Source organism: Astyanax mexicanus, chromosome 22 (genome assembly GCF_023375975.1).
Source record: "Astyanax mexicanus isolate ESR-SI-001 chromosome 22, AstMex3_surface, whole genome shotgun sequence".
In the NCBI taxonomy this organism is placed as follows: Eukaryota; Metazoa; Chordata; class Actinopteri; order Characiformes; family Acestrorhamphidae; genus Astyanax; species Astyanax mexicanus.
The window spans coordinates 21,015,630-21,037,649 of NC_064429.1; the positions used below are offsets into that span (position 1 = coordinate 21,015,630).

Consider the following 22,020-nt stretch of genomic DNA (forward strand, 5'->3'; position numbering starts at 1 on the left):
CTCTCTGAGAGATATGGAGTAAATGTTTGTGTAAGTGCGCAGTGCTCTGTGATGGTTATGATTACGGAGCGGCTGGGTGCTGTGAGCACGAGGAGATTACCTTAAGTGAGCCGAGGCGCTGTGTGGAAACACGCGGAGGATTAGAGGGAGAAAGGCGTAAGAGGTAGTTACCTCGTTTTATTATTATTTTTTTTTCTTCATCTTCTTCTTCTATTCAAGGGCGAGGCCTTGTTATGGAAACAACATCGCACGAGAGGCTCTGAGTACGTATCACTTCATAGCCTCTTCAAGGCGTGAGGCTCGTGCGAATCATAAACACGGCCTTTGAAGTAGGCCCCGGCATATGGAGCTAATTCAGACGGCGAAATCCCCCGAGTGGCGAGCAGGAACGAGGAGGATCTGGGCAGGTCCCTTCGGAGGACTGCGAGGAGCTCTCTCCTAATCTGCTCCAACAACAAGCCCGGCTTTGAAAAGGCCACCGAAAACACAAAAGATTTAATGAGGGAGTGACATTTGTTATCTGTGAACGTTAAATAACACCGTGTAGTCTTTGAAGACGGTGACGTGCCAGAATTCGCTGATTCATGACTCATGAAATAATAATCATAACAGACTAATATTTATTGGTGCAGTTATTCTCAGATCGTCAGGTGCTTTTTTTTCTTTCACTTGTTTATAGACTCATCATTGCCCATCATTGTATTCTATTCCATATTTGGTTTGCAACCAGTGGCTCTACCTTTACTAAAATGCACACTTAATGGTTCACCATCCAACAGGACAATGGTCGTCAACGTGCTAGTGTCATCTCAAGAGCTCGCCTTAAAGATGCTTAACGATGCTATGCCATGGCCAACCGAAATAAAAATAGAGATATTTAGACATCCATCTATCCATCCATCTATCTATCTATCTATCTATCTATCTATCTATCTATCTATCTATCTATCTATCTATCTATCTATCTATCTATCTATCTATCTATCTATCCATCCATCCATCCATCCATCCATCCATCCATCCATCCATCCATCTACAGGGGTTGGACAATGAAACTGAAACACTTGGTTTTAGACCACAATTACTTATTGTGATGACGGACATTTCTGGTGGAAACAGGAGAATTGAGGTGCACATTGAATTCTGCCGTGATTTGGGCAGCCATGGTTTTATGTTTTTTGGATACAATCCGGGTTAGCACCCGAACATCCCTTTCAGACAGCTTCCTCTTACAGCGTCCTCAGTTAATCCTGTTGGATGTGGTTTTTCCTTCTTTGTGGTATGCTGACATTACCCTGGATACCGTGGCTCTTGATACATCACAAAGACTTGCTGTCTTGGTCACAGATGCGGCAGCAAGATGTGCACCAACAATTTGTCCTCTTATGAACTCTGGTATGTCACCCATAATGTTGTGTGCATTACTGCAATACTTTGAGCAGAACTGTACTCTTACCCTGCTTATTGAACCTTCACACTCTGCTCTTACTGGTGCAGTGTGCAATTAATGAAGATTGGACACCAGGCTGCTCCAATTTAGAGATGAAACCTCACACAATAAAATGACAGGCGTTTCAGTTTCCTTGTCCAACCACTCTATCTATCTATCTATCTATCTATCTATCTATCTATCTATCTATCTATCTATCTATCTATCTATCTATCTATCTATCTATCTATCTATCTATCTATCTATCTATCTATCTATCTATCTATCTATCTATCTATCTATCTATCCCCTCATCACTCCTAGGGTGATGTCGATCAGCACAAGGCTGCGTCTGTGAGCTGATGTATCAGAACCGAGTCACTGCCCTTTCTTCCAAGCATGCTATGCTGTGATGCTAATTGGCATTACTGCATCAGCAGCAGTTTAAAAAGAGGTAATGGCAGACTTCACATGTGTCTGAGGAGGCATGTGCTAGTCTTCTCCCTCCTTGTGTTGTGGTTTCTGTGGTTTCTTCATGAATGTCCGAGCTGCATGGGATGGGATTAACGGGATATCATAGTACTATTTGGAACCTGAATAACTCTTGGGATTTTTTGGGATCTTTGGGAGTGTGTTGGTTAGCTTAAATCAAAATTTAAATTCATTCTATCTTGATGATCTTCAGCAGATGCTTGGTTTGGCTTTCTCTTATCTGACTATTTGTCAGAAAATGTATTTATTTACAAATTCCTACTCTGTTTTCCAGCTGAAAAGTGTGTGTTTTCTTGCACTTTTGATGATACCATCCCAAGACAGCGTGAATTTATAATGGTGACATTACAATACTAAGGTCCTGCAACCAGTTGCCCTACCTTTTATTCTAAATGACTCTGAACGAGGCTATGAACCAATAGAAATTCTTCAAAATTACCTCAAACAAACTCTTTTTACAGTTGCTGTTTTCTGTTTTATTTTCATTGGACAGCAACGATATATAGAGTATATAAGTAAACAGTACACAGCATTTTGATATGTGGGAGTGTGTTAGCTACCTTATATCAAAATCCAGTAGATGCTTGCTTTGGCTTTCTCCTATCTCCCTATTTATCAGAGATAAAGGTGATAATGTATTAATTTACAAATTCCTACTTGTTTTGTCTCTGAGCTCCAGCTGGAAGTTGTGTGCTCTCTTGCACTTTTGATGATACCATTCTGAGTCAGAGTAAAAATTTATGATGGGGAGCTGTATCAGGGAGTTATCAGCGACCTCGGCTTGACCTACGATTTGAGTTGCAGAGTTCGGCATTGACATAAAACAAGCCACAAGACCAAGAGCTTGCTTTTAATCATGACATGATATCAGCCAGTAATGGTTGTGTTTTGAAGAGAGTCTTGAAAGACAGTGTACAACTGTATCATACATTAGAAAAAAAAAGGAAGAGCCTTTGTTTTTAAGCCATTTAATTCAGAGGGAAATTCTGTTATTCTGACTTGAAGCCATTAAACGGCGCTTAGCTGCGGGCCACGGCGTCTTTTTTTAATTGGACTGCGGGAAAAAAAAAAAAGAAGAAGCAACAAAGTGGCTTTATGCTTTGTGTGTGAACACTAAAGAAAAGAGCGAGAGAAGTGGAACGCCGTCCAAGCGAAACATTTATCTTACACCAGGACATCTGGATAGATCTAATAGCGCTGGAAATATGTGATGAAAAGCTCAGTTAACGACGAAATATCGCTTTAGCTTTCAAGTGAAGCATAGCATAAAAAAAGCTCAAGCTCTAGCTCTGTCCTTCTACGAATAATACACCCACACTGTGTGCTGTCCTTGTGTAATCATCTACTCTGAATTAACCGTGTTAAATGCCTGCTATTAAAAAAAATGTCAGGACTATTAAAAGAAAAAATGACTTCAGAAATAATAACCACTGCTGCATTTTAATAACCAGCATCCCCATATTTGGGTAGGAAAGCTCAAGCGAGCTCAAACCCCCTCAAACGCTTGACTGAAAAACAAATGTATGGTCTTCAGTAGAGAAGAGGATAATTCAGACACGTCCCATTGTTCAGCTGCGGAGACGATAACCAATCAACAACGGCTAATCTACTCTGATCTTTGTGTAATAAGCGATTATCCATGTGTACCATGTTTTTAATGTTCTATCAAAGTGGATTTGAAATGGATTACCGTGGACAACTTCCATTTCACGCTGTGTAGAACTTTCACGTCACGTATGGGACATAAGAGGGCCTAAGCTTACAGTACCTGTGTGTGCTTCTCACATTTACTATATATAGCTCAGTCTTCACTTGCAGATGGCCATATTTTGCAATAGTTTGATTAAAAAACTAAATGTCCATGCTTGTTCCCATTTCTCAACTGTACTGCTGTTTGTTGGTTTCTATGGTTCATTTACTTGGAGCTCTTTTCCATCTATTTGGTTTGGTTTCTCACAGACACAAACTTAAGCGCACCAAAATAAGCACCAATAAACCATGCGAGCACGTTGTGTCCTCTGATTGGTCAGATGAACATGTAGTAAACTGAGTCGCACGGCTGTAAGCAGTGAACGCAGCACATACTGTGCGTGTAAACAGCATGGAGCAGAGAGAACAACTGTTCATGGCTGTGGTAATTAGCATTACCTGGTTATTATCTGGTTTCCTGTCCAGCAACAGCGCCTTGAACTAGCATTGAACTAACATGGTATGATGCAACGTTAGACTTACATGCAGGGTATGACCGTTTTCAAAATCAAGGCTAAACTTTTTTTGGTACCACAGTAGTCTAAACTAAGATGTTTTCAAATGTAACTGATCACTTTACTTTCTCTGCAGGAAACCAGCAGAAACTCACAAATTTGTAAAATGAAGTAGTGACCAAAATAATGCTTATAATGCACATTAACAGTACATTTTTTCCCTACTGAAGACATCCAGACTATGAAGGAACACAAAAGGAATCATGTAGTAATTTAAAAGTGTTAAACAAGCCAAGATACTTATGGTTTTTAGGGCTGGTAACTCTGATTAATTTATCCTGTACAAGAAAGGAAACTCTTGTTCTAACTTTCCTGGGTTGGTCCTGGTAAGAGCCAGTTCCATCATAACTTGTTTAATGGTCTTTGCGACTGCATTTGTAGATACTTTCAAAGTTCTTTAAATTTTTTGGATTTGACTGCCCTTCAAAACTTAAAAAAAAAAAAAAAAAAAAAAAAATTTATATATATATATATATATATATATATATATATATATATATATATATATATATATATATATATATATATATATATATAAATAATTGAGCAGTTCTTGCCATAATATGGATTAGAACATTACTCAAATACAATGTTCACTGTATACAACTCTACTTCTTCACAACTTTACAACTGATGCTCTCAAACACATTAAGAGGCATTAAGGGAATGAAAGGAATTAAGAATTGATTCGTTAAAACACTGAAAATAAGTATGTGATGTTACTTTTGATATTTGTTTGTAATTAATACTAAATAACACTTTTTTATAGACATAGACATAAATAGCATAGTTTAAAAAAAAATTCAATTAATGCCCAAATATAACATTCTTGGGAGTAATGGAAATGGAGTTACCATATTACGTAATTTACTGTAAAGGTATGAATATTAAAAAAAAAAAAAAATCATAAATTACCCATAGGAGACAATAAGGCACTATATATATCTTATCTTATGTTACTTTAATACAGTAATCTTTAGCTTATGTTACACGTACATTTATAAACAGGTGATCTGTTACTCCTACCATCCTCCCCAACACACACCCACACACACACTCACTCCTGGTCTTAAATATACAGTAAAGGGTGAAAATGTCACCATGTCACCATCGCAACGTCACACGCAGTGCCAAGCTCACAGATGTCAAATGAGATTCAGTAACAAAACTAAATCTTAACTAACTACGCTCACTGCACAGCTGGGAATGCTAACATCTGGGATAGAGGCGCTGAAGGCGCAGGATAAACCACAGAAGGGGGGAGAGCGGAAGGGCACAGATGGGATCAAAGCGGAGCACCGTGTCACGCTGCTTGGGTGTTTTTGTATTCGCTTTATGCTACACTGGGATGGGGTTCAGCCTGGAAGGCTTTCTCATGACCTTTTTAGAAAGAAAGTGGTTCGCACACAATCAGTAAATGCAGAATCGAGGGGATTTATTAAGGCATGTTGGTTCTAATGCTTTTCTTTTTTTTATTTCTATTTTTTCCCCATTTTATCCTAATTTTCTTCTAATTCTGTCCCACCAATTCAATTTAGCAATTCAGCATTGCTGAGTAGCATCACAGCGCACTCGGAGGAAAGCGCAGTGACTCTGTTCCTATACATCAGCTCACAGACGCCTTGTGCTGATCGACATCACCCTTTGAAGTGACGTGGAGAGAGAGCATCATCTACCCACCCAGAGAGAGCAAGGCCAATTCTGCTCTCTCAGGGCTCTGGCAGTTGATGTCAAGCTGCATGACCGGGATTCAAATCACCCGAGCAAGCTGCTGATCATAGTGGCAGCTCTTTAGACAGCTGGACCACTCTGAGCCACACCAATGGGTTTTCAATACCACTAACTCTCCTCTAGAAGCAAAAGCAAAATCAAAGAATCTTTCACTTATAGATAACTAAAACAAGTCAGTGTTGCTAGGTGGTACAATGGTATCTCTAATTGGTTCCTGTGGTATCCTATATCAAACATACGCACCTGTTAGTCATTTGCATTTTTTGTTAACATACTGTACATTTCTGTTTGCTCAATTGGTTTGCGAAGTATTGCCAACAGCTCTTGGTGCTGTTACCACATGCACTATTCCCTCTGCTTGCCGGCCTGTTACTGATCAATGTCTGTTGTTTGTCTGTTGTTTCTCTGTCTTCAGCTTAGCCCCTGGATTTGGATTTTTCAGTCGGCTCAGACTGCTTACTAGTTTTAATCCTGGTTTACATCACAGCTCGCTCTATGTCTGCTTCGGTCCTCCTTTCGTACATTTGTACCTCTGTAAGCATACTGTATGATTCATCCCACATCTAGCAGATGTTTAAGAAAAGGATAGTTTTAGCTTTTAGCCTTTAGAGTTTAGAGTTTCTAAACATATGGGAAAGGTAAAAAGTTCAGGTATAAATCACATCTCAAACTTCTCGGATTCTGAGTTATAAATACCACTTCATTGGCTGCATAAGCGCAATTTCCAAGTGGTACAAACGTTAATTCCCAGTTTCCAAGACCACTCGAATGCAGCATATGGCTTTCACGGTTTCAAGTTGGCTGGGTTTATGTACAGTAGATGTTGGGGGCGTAAATTATAATGAGTAAAGTATAATGAGGTAAAAAGACATGTACAAAACAGTTGTTTGTTATAATAACAGTTGTTATTTTCTGTTTTTCTGTTCTGAAGTGAGACGTAACGGTGTTTGATGTTTGATGTTTATGGTAGTGTGTAACTTTTAATATATAGAATTTTAAAAGTCATTGATCGATTGATACTTTGCCAGGGGAAATTAGAGTTTGATATTGTACAACGGCTTCAAATGGAATAGGTAAACAAGACAGTATTAACTAATAAACGCAATTTTTATGGGTTTCAATTCAGAGAAAAATATCAAATCCGAAGAAAAACATTCGCCCGAGGAAAAAAAAAAAAAGCTAAGAAAAATATCTGGCAGGTGTTTTGGTGCTCGTTTGAATCTCCAGTCTAATTTACCATCAGTGGAACAAAATGTTAATTAGGACAGACAACCTCGACTCTCGAGGACTGAAATAATCTTTTATGGAAGTATAACATTATTTTTGCTTCTTGCCAGCTGGCATGGGTTGCTTTCTCACACCTTCTTGGCCCAATCCATATGTCTCAGTTGTTAAAGGGCTGAATCTGGATGTAGCGGTGCGCTCGTTCTTGCATTAATAGCTAATGATGGAGGAACGGCGTGTACCCATGCCCTTCTGCCTGACACTGCATCGGACTTTCTACGACTTCTGGACCGCGGAGCATAAATTACCCCGGGGCGCAGCGCTCCGCAATAAATCCATAGAGGAAAAAGGAACAGAATGAGGATACAATCGCTGCTAATTCTGCACTCTTTTTTCCTTTTTCTGCCCTCTGAACGATCCTCCTGTTCTTTCGCTTCTACTGAACAGAGCTAAAGCCTAATTTTAGGCTTCAGATACTGTGCCAAGATATTTCTCCTGGGGCAGGGTTTGAGTGACTCCACAGCTTTAACGTAAGATACCTCGATCTTCAAAATGATCAGCAAGAATCTACTGTACATGCTTAAAAAATCATTAGCGATGATATTTTCTGTTGTAACTAACTAATAACATGATCAGGGTGTGTCATCAGATATTAAGGAGGTATAATGAGTTTAAGTACTGACAGCTCTTGTCAAAAGCAAAGCTTCAGTCAGTATTTTCTTATTTAAACTGTGTTTTATTAGATTTTTGTAGCCTCCGAATCTGCTCACTGCCATTCCCCCAGTCCCATTTCTACACTCAGGGTTGTCAGGTTCAAACAACAGCATAAAAAACAGTACCCTACGGACATGCAAATGGGCGAGCTTGCTATTTTTCTGCTGAACAGGTAATCATTCAGCTTCAGTCAGGTTGCTGACCATAGCTGGATAATTACCCACAACCACTATAGGAATGTAATAGGAATGGAAATTTTGGACATTGAACCATATATATTTACTGATCAGCTACAGATTAAGACGCATCATCGCTTGCCTCTTTGTGGCAATCTGGCAACCTGTGTGAGCTTTGCGTCTGAGGAGAAGCAGGTGAGGCAGAAAACTCTATCCAGTGTTTGCAAATTGAACTCCTGTAGCCATTTCACACAATTACTCCAATTTATCACTGATTGTTCCCTTATTACTCCCTGGAAGTCACAGATCTTAAGTGTGGTTTTACATGTTGGCTGACTGTAGTACGATAAATCAGTACGTGAAGCTGGAGCTTTTCGTTATGCTTTTCGCTTGCATTTTTTTTTTATCACTTTATACAGTGTTTCTGTGATAGGATGCCACCTACTCAACAAATCCAGTCGTGAAATTTCACTACTCACTACTAAATAGTCCACAGTCAATTACTACGCTCCTCCAAACTTCATATGTCCTTCAGATCAGCTCAAGTACTATAATTAACTATATATAATAATTATAATTAACTGCAAAAAATAGATTATGCCATACCTAATATAATTCATCTTTTGACAGCTCTATATTCCATATCAATGATGAGTTAAAAGTTCTGCTGACAGTGCAGATTCTAAATGTCCACGTTCGGTCTTACAATAGAAGATATTAACGATATTCCACAATGATTGAAAATTGATTTTGCAATGGCAGACCAATCAATACAGAAGATAAAAAAATCAACTGTGTACATACAGCTCTGAAAAAAGTAAGAGACCACTTCATGTTGTTTTATTCAATAAACTACTAACATTTCTCCCACATTCCAAACTAAAATATAGTTAATAGAAAATGAGAAATGGCTGACATAACAAAAAAGATGCAGAGCTTTCAGACCTCAAATAATGCAAAGAAAACAAGTTCATATTCATAAAGTTTTAAAGAGTCCAGAAATCAATATTTGGTGGAATTACCCTGGTTTTTAATCACAGTTTTCATGCATCTTGGCATGTTCTCTCCACCAGTCTTACACACTGCTTTTGGATAACTGTATGCTTCTCCTGGTACTAAAACCCAAGCAGTTCAGCTTGGTTTGACGGCTTGTGATCATTCATCTTCCTCTTAATTTTATTCCAGAGGTTTTCAATTTGGTAAAATCAAAGAAACTCATCATTTTTAAGTGCTCTCTTATTTTTTTTTCCAGAGCTGTATATATTTAATGACATAATAATTGTAATTAAATAGATTAAATAGTTTCAATAGTATATGATGATAATAACTCTAGCTGCCAACCACAGGAAGTATTACACAACCCAATCAAGCAACCCAATCTATCTTGACCACATCACTGCTTCACCCCTCCCCTCGGTGGTCTCAGAAGGAGGGCCGGATGCACACCCGGCCTTGGACGGGTTGAGTCACTGACAGCTAATCTCAGGATGCCGTCTTGTTTACTGCCTATCAGACGTTGTGTTGACCCCTCTCATCTAGCGGGAATACGTCTTTATGGAGGCTAATTAACTTTTTGTCACTGACCTCCCTGAGCTTTAAACACCAATCAATTATAGCTGTGCATGACTGAGCCTGTTATTGTGCACAATCTCAGATAGAAACTCCCGGGGTGTGGGGAAGAGGCCAGGAGGGAATTCTGAGAGACGCCTTCATTTCGTTTGTCAGCTTTGGGCTTTCACGGCTTTACTGTTAAAGACACAACAGTTGAGTTGATTTGGAGCTGAAGGCAAAAATTAGACCCTCTTGGGGAGACTGAAAAGTGGTCACTTATTTAACTCCACCAGTTTTAGACTTGGTTTTGCACTTTTGTCATACTTATTTTTTTCAGATTTTCAAACAAACTTTAATATCAGACAAATAGAACCTAAGTTAATATAAAAATCACTTTTTAAATAAAGATTTCATGTAATAATAAGGGAAAAAATATGCTAACTAATCCAATCCTTTGTGAAAAAAAGCTAAATTCAATTTGACTACTAACCACAACTAGATGTGATTACTGCCAGACCTGTAGAATCAAGAAAGCACTTAAATAAAAACTGTCTGACAAAATGAAGCAGCTAAAATATGAATAAAAGCAGCACATTATGCCACAATCTAAAAAAAAAAATCAAAAACAGATGAGAAAACAAAGTCATTTCTAAGGCTTTGAGACTCCAGAGAACCACAGTGAGAGCTCTTATTCACAAATAAGAAAACATGGAACACTGGTGAACCTTCCCAGGAGTGACCGGCCTACTGAAATTATTCCAAAAGGGCATGGACAACTCATCCAGGAGGTCACAAAAGAACCCAGAACATCTAAAAAAACTGCAGGTCTCACTTGCCTCAGTTAAGGTCAGTGTTAATGACTCAATAATAACAATGAGACTGGGTGAAAATGGTCTACATGGGAAAGTTCCAAGGCAAAAAACACTGCTGATCAAAACTAACACAATGACCCACATCACATTTGCCAAAAAAAAAAACATCATACTGAATGTAAAACATGGTGGTGGTAGTGTGATGGTCTGGGGCTGCTTTGCTGCTTCACGGTTTGGATAACGTGCTGTAATAGATGGAACCAAGACTTCTGCTGTTTACCAGACAATTCTGAAGAAGAATGTATCTATCAGTTTGTGACCTCAAGCTCAGGAGTACTTGGGTTCTGCAGCAGGACAATTATCCAAAGCACACAAACAAGTCCAACAAAAACAAAATAAAGGTTTTTGGAGTGGCCTAGTCAGTTGGGATGCTGTGGATGATCTTAAACAGAATGTTCATGCTCGAAAGCCCTCCAATGTGGCTGAATTAAAGCAATTCTGTAAAGAAGAGTGGGCCAAAATTCCTCCACTTAGATGTGAAAGACTCATTGGCAGTTATCAGTAAAGCTTAATTGCAATTGTTGATGCCAAGGGTGGCATAACCAAGTTATTAGGTTTAGAGGGCAAACCCTTTTTCACACAGGGCTAGATTGGTTTAGGATATATTTTTGTTTCGTTTAATAAATAAAATGATCATTTAAAAAACTGCTTTTTGTATTTACTCATCATTATCTTTGGCAGGCATTAAAGTTTGTTTGGTAATCGGAATCAGCATCAGCATGACAAAAAAGCAAAAACAAAAGAAATCTGCAGGGGGCAAATATTTTTGCACGCCACTGTATATACAGCTCTGGAAAAAAATAAGAGACCACTTCAGTTTCTGAATCTGTTTCTTTAGTTTTGCTATTTATAGATAAATATTTGAGCAAAATGAACATTGTTATTTTACTCTTTAAATCACAAACAACATTTCTCCCAAATTCTGAATAAAAATATTGACATTTAGAGCATTTCTTTGCAGAATATTAGAAATGACTGAAATAACAAAAAACATGCAGAGCTTTCAGACCTCAAATAATGCAAAGAAAACAAGTTCATATTCATAAAGTTTAAAGAGTTCAGAAATCAATATTGGGTGGAATAACCCTGGTTTTTAATCACAGTTTTCATGCATCTCGGCATGTTCTCCTCCACCAGTCTTACACACTGCTTTTGGATAACTTTATGCCACTCTAGGCGCAAAAAATCAAGCGGTTCAGTTTGGTTTGATGGCTTGGTTTGATCATCCATCTTCCTCTTGATTATATTCCAGAGGTTTTTTTTTTTTTATTCGGTAAAATCAAAGAAACCCATCATTTCAAGTGGTCTCTTATTTTTTATTTGTATATACTGTATATATATATATATACACACACACACTCATAACATGCCATGGAGATGCCTTAGACTTTATGAATTCTTCATGTCAACTTGGTAAAACAAAGAACCACTGGAAAAAAACAAGGTCTGAATAGAGCTGACAGCCAATTTAGATTTAACCCCTGTCTGCAGTTTTGCTGCTATTACGTTTATTATTGCTATTACTGCTATTACTGAATGGCAAGAGAGGCTTATTTATTTTCTAAATTCATTTATTTATTTATTTGCGCGCAGAAAAGGGCCGTAAACAAGACGAGACCAGAACATTAATGTGCGTTTCTGAAATCATCTCCCTGCTGTTGGAGAAGGCTTTTTGACATTTCGTATTTTTCTCTAAAGATTTGCTATGTGCCGAGCTTGCCAAGGCCCTGGCTCGGCTCCAATCATCCAAAACCGTCAATACCCTTCATCTTACTCCACAGACACTCTCTTTCTCTCACTGCCTTCATGCCAGGCTGAGGCCCAAATCCAAAAGATCATCTTTGGAAGCTAAATTAACTTCTTCAGCAAAGACAGCGGCCCGCCTGACGAATGGCTTTCCGAATAAGCCATTTATTGGAAGGTTAAAATTGGTGAATATCCAGTGCAGGAAGCTAAGTTCCACAAATGTCTTCCGTCACATTTTATTTCTGTCTTTAAAGGCCAGGATTTCCTGTGTACTCCTCCAAAGCATGAGCAGCCTGCCGTAATAATGCGTTCCATACTGGTTGCTCTCCAGCTTTTAAAAATGTTTTTAATAACTTAGATCAAGTTTTCTTTCTGAGTTTCTCAGCCACAACTTATATTAGGATATTAAAGTCCTTTCATCCTGTGCTTCAGTGGCCAAGACCCCACAGGACCACCACAGAAAAAGCAGTAGAGTTTGGGTAGTGGTCATTTACTCTTAGCACTGCTGAGATACTGACAGTAATATGATGGTAGTGTGTGTGTTATGCTGGTATGAGTATATGAGTAGTGGATCAGGCACTGCAGCAGTGCTGCTTGAGTTTTTAAACACCTCAGTCTCACTGCTAGACTGAGAATAGTCCACCATCCAGAAATATATTTAGGTAACAGCATCCCGTAGGAAATGTCTTGTGGAAAATCTGATTGGCCCCCTGAAGTATCCCTGTCTTGACACTCATCAAGCAAACAGGAAAGTCCAGCGTGTTTAAGTTGTGTATAGAAGAGATGTTTTGATGTTTTGAACTAACATGACTATTTTGTCTATTCACAGTAAAAATGCGTATAAAATTGTGAGAAATTAATAATAATTATGAAGTTAATTTTGAGCAAAATACAAATATATAAAATCTGCAATCAAAATAGCAGATTATATAGAAGCAAAAAAAATAAAGCAGAAGCCATCAAGAGATTCCGGATGCAGCAAAAAAACATAAAAAAATAAATAAATAATCACAAAAGACAACACTGAAAAAAAAGGAAAAACTTGAAAAATCCAAACGCAAATCATTTTTAAATAACCTTTCTTTATATATTATAATGCGATCCATACAGAAAATTCATAAAAAAACCACCAAAAAATAAGCAAAAAACTAAAAAAATCTAAACGCAAATAATTTTTAAATAACTGTTTTTAAATAACCTAAATTACTTTCATAAATTTTACAGTGTAAGATTTTGAAAATCACATTCAAGTGTTTGAACATGGTGTGAACTAACTGGTGAAATAATACTTGGCCCCTCTATGAATAATGTGGCTCCTTGATGGCCTCTTGATGAGTGAACACAGTGTTTAAAAACTTCAGCAGCGCTGCCGTGTCTGATCCGCTCATATCACCACAAAACACACTAATCACCAGCGTGTCAGTACAGTCACTGCAGTGCTGATAAAAAACTGTTCTGTGGTTAGATGAATCAAAATTTGAGCAGATTACACATCTGGCAAGATACTATTTATGCTGATCGGTTAATACAGAGGTTTTAAAACAACATTTTCTCTCATTCAGATTACGTCTCTTTCAGGTCTTGCCTAATTCAGCAAATCTGTCTTGTGGAGTCCTAAGCATTGAAGAACAGGATGAAAGGAGGATAATGAAATAAAGTGTACTAATAAACAGAAGGACTACAATCTTTTTTCTTACTTATGAGTACAGTGAAAAAAATGATGCATAAAATTTACTGTACTAAAAGTTAAAGTACAACTTTCTGCATTTCTTTTTTTTTTATAAATTTAATTTCAGATAAATTTAAGTAACTTCAACTCGGTTTCAAGACATTTACATAAAGTAAATAAGGAAACTGAACTTCAGTCAATCCTTTCTTTTATTAAACTTTACTTATTTTATTTTTGCTGAATCAATCCTTTCTTTTAGTAACCTTTGCTTAAATTCTGCATACAATATTACCTAATTACAATTACTTCATTTATACAATATTACTGAAATTATTTATGATGCATAATAAATTATAATTCCTGAAATTTAAATATTTTTTTTTTTAAAACACACATATTACACCATTACACTCAACACATGGATGGCATGTAATACATTCTTTTTAGTATATAAACAATAATGTATTACATGCCCTCCATGTGTTGAGACAGTGAAACTTTGGTCTGTTTACAAAATTAATCTTTGAAATGATGTAAATATTTGAACGTGTGTTTTAACTGAAAATATTTAAATTTCAGGAATTATAATATATTCTGTATCATCAATTAATTTCAATTATTTGAAAGTTTACTAAAAGAAAGGATTGACTGAAGTTCAGTTCACTTATTTACTCTGTGTAACATTTAAGTCTTGAAACCGAGTTGAAGTTACTTAAATTTATCTGAAATTAAATTTACTTTAAAAAAAATCAAATGCAGAAAGTTGCGGAACTTTTTTAAAAGTAAATTTTACTCAGATTTTTTTAGTGTAAGAGAGAATTTTAGACCCCAAAAAAAAAAGAGGAAATCTACAAACATTGGACCTGCCGCGTGTGTGAAGTGCAGTCACACTTGTCCGGCATGCCTCCCTCTCACATTTAGCAAACTTCACCACAGGCTTCGGTCCTGGATTTGAAGAAAACAGTCACAGGCGCTCTCAGCAGAACGTCCCACGTTGGTGGCCTGCTGCCACCGACCGCTAGTTTGGCCGCTCTTATCACAGAGGAAAAGGCAAGGCGTCGCAGGCCGTGCTCAGAAAGAGTCAAAAACAACAGTGCTAAGCTGAAGCACTGACGGGAGGTCTTGATCCGGCCTCAGATGCTTGGCAAACACGGCTGGAATGGACGCGAGTCACTCGCTGGAGAGTCGTAAACAAGATTTCCGGCAAGCTGTTGGTCTGAAAGCGCCTGACTGAGCTTCACTTATCTGAATACGAGAGAGAGGAAGAGAGAGAGAGAGAATTCCGCAGGCTCTGTCCAGGTGCTCAGAGGCTTGAGATAAGAGAAGCTGGCGTTAGGGGGCAGGAGAGTCGGAACGCTGCAGACTTTTAGGTAAATAGTATTTGGCAAGAAGGGGTCGTCATTCAGTTCAAGCTACACACTCCACTGTAGACGCCAGACTCTGTTAAGCTTTGTTCAAATGTTTTTCCTGAAGGAGGAAAACTTTTAGCTTTGAAAGTCTAGAGAACAGAGTTTTCTTCAAAAAAGACTTAAACACACGTGTCCGTGAAGGAGGACCTTGGCATGAGGGTTCAGTCTATGGTAGTGTAAAAGATGCATGATCAAAAAAAAAAAAAAATGATGCTAAATCTTAATCAAAACTATAAAATCTGGATCCATTTAGGGAATATTTGAATTTGGAGAATTTAAATTAATTTAACCCCTTAACAGGCCTTAGCCTGTATGAAAAAAAAAAAAAAAACACTTTTCTCTGCAGTAAAATAAGTTATTTACATTCTGAGAACTTTAAGAGCTTTGGAGACTGTCCTTCCTGCTGCATGTTCACTCTCTCTCTCTTCTACTTATTAATTTTATTCTATTTATTCTATTTTTTAAGTTTATTTATTTCATTGTTGATGATTATGGCTTACAGCCAATAAAAACCCAAAAATCTGTGTTTTTATATATATTATATAAGACCAATTGGTACTTTTGGCAGTGTGTGCAGTGTACCAAGTCCTGCTGGAAAATGAAACCCACATCTTCATAAAAGTTGTCAGTAGCAGAGGGAAGCATGAAGCACTGTAAGATTTTAAGGTAAAACAAAACTGCACTGACTTTAGACTTAATAATAAAACACAGTGGATCAACACCAGCAGATGACATGTCTCTCCAAACCATCACTGATCATCAGTAAATTTTACATTTCATTTGGAAATCAAGAGATCAGAGTCTGGAGGAAGAGTGGAGAGACACACAGTCCAAACTGCTTGAGGTCTGGTGTGAAGTTTCCACAATCAGTGATGAATTTTTTTTTTGTTGGCTGTGAGCCATAATCATTAACAATAAATTAAAGAAATAGATCACTCTAAAATAGATCACTCTGTGTGTAATACATCTATATTGTATATGAGTTTCAAATTTTAAATGGAATTGAAATAATCCATTGAAGTAATGAAGTAATGATATTCTACATTTTTGAGATGCACCTGTATTTTTCACAAAAAAAAAGAACAATGATGGGAAAGCTTTCTCGAAGTGTCAGTGAATCTGAAATACTTGCTTCTTGATTGATTTTAAAACAGACTACATGTATTGGTGGACAGAGATCTAAAGGTGGAAGCGTTAAATGGAATTGCAATGATCGGCTTACTTGCAAAATTCACTTGGACCGCGATAATTTCCAGTTACAATTACACAGCTCTGGAAGAAAATAAAAGACCACTTAAAAATGATGAGAAGTGCAGGCATAAAGTTATCCAAAAGCAGTGTGTAAGACTGGTGGAGGAGAACATGCCAGGATGCATGAAATCTGTGATTAAAAACCAGGGTTATTCCCCCAAATACTAATTTCTGAACTCTTTAAACCATTTATCAATTTTCTGCAGATAAATTATCTAAATGACAATATTTTTATTTGGAATTTGGGAGAAATGTTTAACTGTAGTTTATAGAATAAAACATCGATGTTCATTTTACTCAAACGTATACCTATAAATAGCAAAATCAGAGAAACTGATTCAGAAACTGAAGTGGTCTCTCTTATTTTTTTTCCAGAGCTGTATTTGGTCTTCTTCATTGTGTTGATTTTATTATACAGTTAAAAGTACAAAAGGTGTACTCTTACCTTATCTTTCTTTTGTTTCTCGTCTTGATATATGTGCCATCTTTCTCCGTCGTTGCTAAAAGCGACCTTGTACGAGCCCACAAACTGCACATGGCCGAAATCCTTGGCCCCCTGGGTAATAACACCTGTGATTTTGGTTGGAACAAGCATGTCCACCTGAGAAAATGAAAGAAAGAGAAAGAGAAAGGATGAGATAATCAGGCTGACAGTCAGCAGTGGGAGTGATTGCTTCATTCCTCTAACCCAGTCAGCACACTTAACTGTAGAATTCTCCATGAGGCTTTGTAAAAACACTGTAAACTCATTTACGGGTTGGGTGGGGGTGGGGGGACTGAGGTGGAGAGGGGGGCACCCTGCTTCAATTATTCACAGCATATTGAACAAAAAGGCTTAGACGTTTTTTTTTGTTTGTTTTTTTTCAGGGGGGCTCAGCAGAAATGAAACAGCTAGCCACAGCAGCTTCTCAGGCGGAGGCCGAGTGTTTTAGTTAATTTTTAATACGCTTTCATTTGCTCTGAATGCTTTATTAGCATGTCGCGGGGTTGTTAACAGGGCACGCTGGAGTTTATTTAGGAACCGCACTAGCGTCTTCTCACAGCGAGGGCGTTATGTAAGCACAGCTTCATGTGGTTTAGAAGGTAAAATGCTGAATCTTTAGTGGAGATGTGATTTGACAGCACACCAGAATTTTTAACCTCTACAGAATATTCCAAAACCATTTATATATATATATATATATAATGCATGTTAGTTTCATTTGCTTTTGCATAGGCTGTAAAAAAATTATGCCGCTGATATAATAATATTATAATAATGCAGTAATTATAATGCAGGTATATACCCTTTTAATATGTAATGAATTAGTAAAACGTAACTAGGAATATAAACATAATAAATATGTTTAGTATTTTTACATACCTGTTTTTATTTATCTTTATTTCAAAGATTTGAGTTATTTGAGTTTTTTGATGGGTGTCACACCCGACGCATTGGGCTTCATCAGCCACTGGCAGCGAATTCTGTACTAGGAACTCCATTTCCCAGAAGGCACCTAATTCTAAACACACTCTCAAGCATGATCACGTGATGCCACCCAGATCGTGGTCACCTGAGTTCTTAACTGTTCACACCTGTTCATAGACCTATATATATATATATATATATAGGTCTGAAGAAAGTGTTCTAAATGACTTGTTTGGTTAAAGAAAGAATAAAAAAAAAATAAAATAAAATAAAAGTTTGGCCCTGATATTGCCAGAAGAACCACTTTCTGTTTGTCATAATGATTTTTTTTACTAATGATAAATCGAAATTAACATATTTCACCAATACAGAAAGGTTGAATATCGTTTACCAAATGCGCTTTTTCCCCCAAGTTTTCATTTATGCTACACTTTAGCCTAGGTGTATTTTTTGGTTAGTTTAAGGAAAAGTATATACAAAACCACTATTTAAAAAATACATATATTTACTGAACACTGATCATTTTTAACATTCCAGCAGCATTTTTTTTTACATGTATTTAAGTTATTTTTTAAATTATTGCTCACTCTGCTTTAGATTTTTATGAAAAAAGAAACACTCAAAAGTCAAAATTATAGGAGACATTTTCATTTGAAATAAGGAATGCAGATACAGCAGCAAGCCTCGGCTGGGCTGAAGTGGCTTAGTTGCCATATAGATAAGTCTTAAACTGCCCTATGGCTATTGGGGGTCTGTTTCTGTAGCTTTAAGCTGCTTAAACTTGTCTTTTGATATTTTGTGTTTGAGAATCTAGTAAAGTGTCATTGTGATAGAACAGTATAGAATGCCACCTGTGCAATAAGTCGTGAAATTTCCTCACTACTAAATGTTCCACAGTCAGCTCTCAGTGAAATTATAACAAAGCTGAAATGATCGGGAATGAAAGCACCTTGCTGAGTCAACACCTGTTACTTAGTACACCAGGGATGACTTTCTTCTTTTAAATGATTTGCTCCCAATCTTTGGCTGAACACCAAAAGATAAATATTTTCAGCTGTACAACAAACAAATCATCAAACAGAAAAAAAGACAAACAAAACATATATAGCCAGTATTATACAGCTCTGAACAAAAATTAAGAGACCACTTCAGTTTCTGAATCAGTTTCTCTGATTTTGCTATTTATAGGTATATGTTTGAGTAAAATGAACATTGATGTTTTATTCTATAAACTACAGACAACATTTCTCCCAAATTCCAAATAAAAATATTGTCATTTAGAGCATTTATTTGCATAAAATGAGAAATGGCTGAAATAACAAAAAAAGAGCTTTCAAACCTCAAATAATGCAAAGAAAACAAGTTAATATTTATAAAGTTTTAAAAATCTATAAATTCATTCATAAGTTCATAAATCAATATTTGGTGGAATAACCCTGTTTTTTAATCATAGGTTTCATGCATCTTGGCATCGTGTTCTCCTCCTCCAGTCTTACACACTGCTTTTGGATAACTTTATACCTGCACTACTGGTGCAAAAATTCAAGCAGTTCAGCTTGGTTTGACGGCTTGTGATCATCCATCTTCCTCTTGATTATTTTCCTGGAGGTTTTTAATTTGGTTAAAAGAGAGAAACTCATTATTTTAAGTGTTCTCTTATTTTTTTCCAGAGCTTGATTAATTTAATTTAATTTAAAAGTTTTTTATTTATTTCTTCAAAGTTAGCTAGCCCTGAAGCAACCTCATCTTATAGCCGACATGGCTTGTTTATACATACTTTTATTTTAAATCCTTTCCGGTTCCAAACCTCACTCTGAGACACAAAGCGAGGAATGCAGAGGAATGTAGGTTTTCTGGCAACAATAAAGAGCAGACTCAGTTCAAGCAGAATCGTTGAATTAAAGCACACACAGAATCCCATTCATCCATTAGAGTCGGCACGCGGCGGCGCAGCCTTCAGTCACGGCAGAGCGGCGAGTGAAAAGGGCACGCCAGCCGAAGAAGACTCAGCGAATATTTACAAAGAAATCAACTCACAGCGCTGTAACCTGTCATGCAGCAAACGTTGAGATTGCGACGTAGTTTACAGCGCTCTGCATATATCTTCACACAGATGCAGAAGGAAAGGTCACGCTGCTCATTTGCATGCATGAGGTCTAGGGGCTGAAATGATGAACCTAAACACAGACTGCGTGAGGCGGAGCTAAGCCACAGAAAATAAGACGCGTGACCCTGAAACAGCGCAGCGTAAAGATGAAACAATCAGAGGAGGGGGGTTTGTTTTGTTCTACCAATCTAAAGGAGAGAGTCTATCAGAGGTTTTTTTTTATGTTTTTACATAAAATATAAATAGAAAAAAAAACATCTGCATGCCTTGAAGTAAACTTGTCACGTTTTACACACTTCCTGTGAATTCTGTACTTTTCTGTGAATCTATATATACAGATTATTACATCATTTATAAAGGTGGATTTGCCAAAAGCACCATTGTTACATTTATATAACAATCTTCTAGCATTGCATCTTTAAGACAGATACAGTCACCTTCAAAATTATTGGAACTTTGAGGCCCAATTTCTTTATTTTAGCTGTTTTAATGTCAAATTTAGGTTTGATATTAAAAGTTGAATATAACGAATTGATTAATCGAAAAAATAATCGTTAGATAAGTCGACTACCAAAATATTCATTACTTGCAGCCCCTTGCAGTTGCTAGACTGAACGTTTCATACCAACCAGTTGGTTTCTAGCTGGATCTTTCCACATATAAGCTGTCTGACAGTTCAGTGCTTACACAGCAGAGGAAAAGGGTCTTCCCTTTCATTCTTTCATTTTTTATATCTTTTACAGACTCAGGCAAACAGAAAAACAGAAGAAAAAAACAACAACATCCAAGCAAATAAATCTATGGTGGATTGGAACACTGGCCTCCCTCAGTAAACTTTAATAGAATACATGATAAACCATCAGTCACACTAAAGAGTCATGTCTGGATATGATTCGCGTGATTCACTCACATGAGATGATAATAATAAAAAGGAGAGGAAGAAGGAGAAGGAAAAAATATGAAAAAAGAGGAAAGGATGAGAAAAAAAGGAAAAAAAAAACAAGGAAGGGGTAGAGGTGGAAGGAAATGGTAAATAATAAGGAGAATTAAAATAAAGTAAAAAGAAGAAAAGCGAGAAGAAGAAAAAGAACAGTGAGACATTAAAAGAAGGGAAAAAAGAAAAGAAATAATGTGATAGCGGAGAAGAAAGAAGATAAGAGTGATAAGATGTATACTAGGAGGAGAAGACAAAAGAGAAGAAGAAGAAGAAGAAGAAGAAGAAGAAGAAGAAGAAGAAGAAGAAGAAGAAGAAGAAGAAGAAGACGATAATGTAAAGGAGAAGAAAGAATAAGAAGAAGATGCTTCAAATGAAGAAAATAATGTGATAGTGGAGGATAAAGAAGATACGAGTGATAAGATGTATGGAAGAAGTAGAAGAAGATAATGTAAAGGAGTAGAAAGAATAAGAAGAAGATGCTTCAAATAAAGAGAAAATAAAAGAAAAGAAGAAAAGAAGAAGAAGAAGAACAACAACAACATGAGAATAAAGGAGAATAAGAAGAAATAGGTAAAGATGAAGAATAAGGAGAAAACAAATAGAGCAAGAAGATGATGGAGAAGTAGGAGACTAGAAAGAAGGAGAATTATGGCAATACAGAAAATGCAATCAGGAGGAAGAAGACAATAAGGAGAAGGAGGAGATGAAGAAGAAGGAGGAGACATCTGTAACCAAAAATAATCAAATAACTAAAACAAGAGAAATATTTAATGAAGAGATTATAGTAATAATGCACAATGATATCTGTACATATATGTACTGTATATACATGTATATACAGTAACCACATTTTAAACGAATACTGAAATTATCCAGATTATGAAAAACACATAAGTAATCATGAAGTAAACTTGTTTAAAATGTGTTAGACAAACCAAAATACTGAAGTGCTGTTAACTTGTGATTTCCGAGGCTGGTAACTCTGATGAACTTGCAAAAGAGGTAACTCTTGCTCTTCCTTTTCTGTGGTGGTCCTGATG

At 36.9% G+C, this 22,020-nt stretch overlaps 1 protein-coding gene across 7 annotated transcripts in view; it reads right to left on the bottom strand.

Moving 5' to 3' along the window:
- Nucleotides 1–22,020, bottom strand: part of edil3a (EGF-like repeats and discoidin I-like domains 3a) — a 332,424-nt gene that overhangs the window by 16,679 nt on the left and 293,725 nt on the right. For all 7 annotated transcript variants that reach the window (XM_022667538.2, XM_022667540.2, XM_022667537.2 and 4 more), the window contains exon 10: nt 16,974–17,129. In XM_022667538.2, the coding sequence (XP_022523259.1) occupies nt 16,974–17,129 (156 nt within the window). The remainder of the gene's footprint in view (nt 1–16,973; nt 17,130–22,020) is intronic.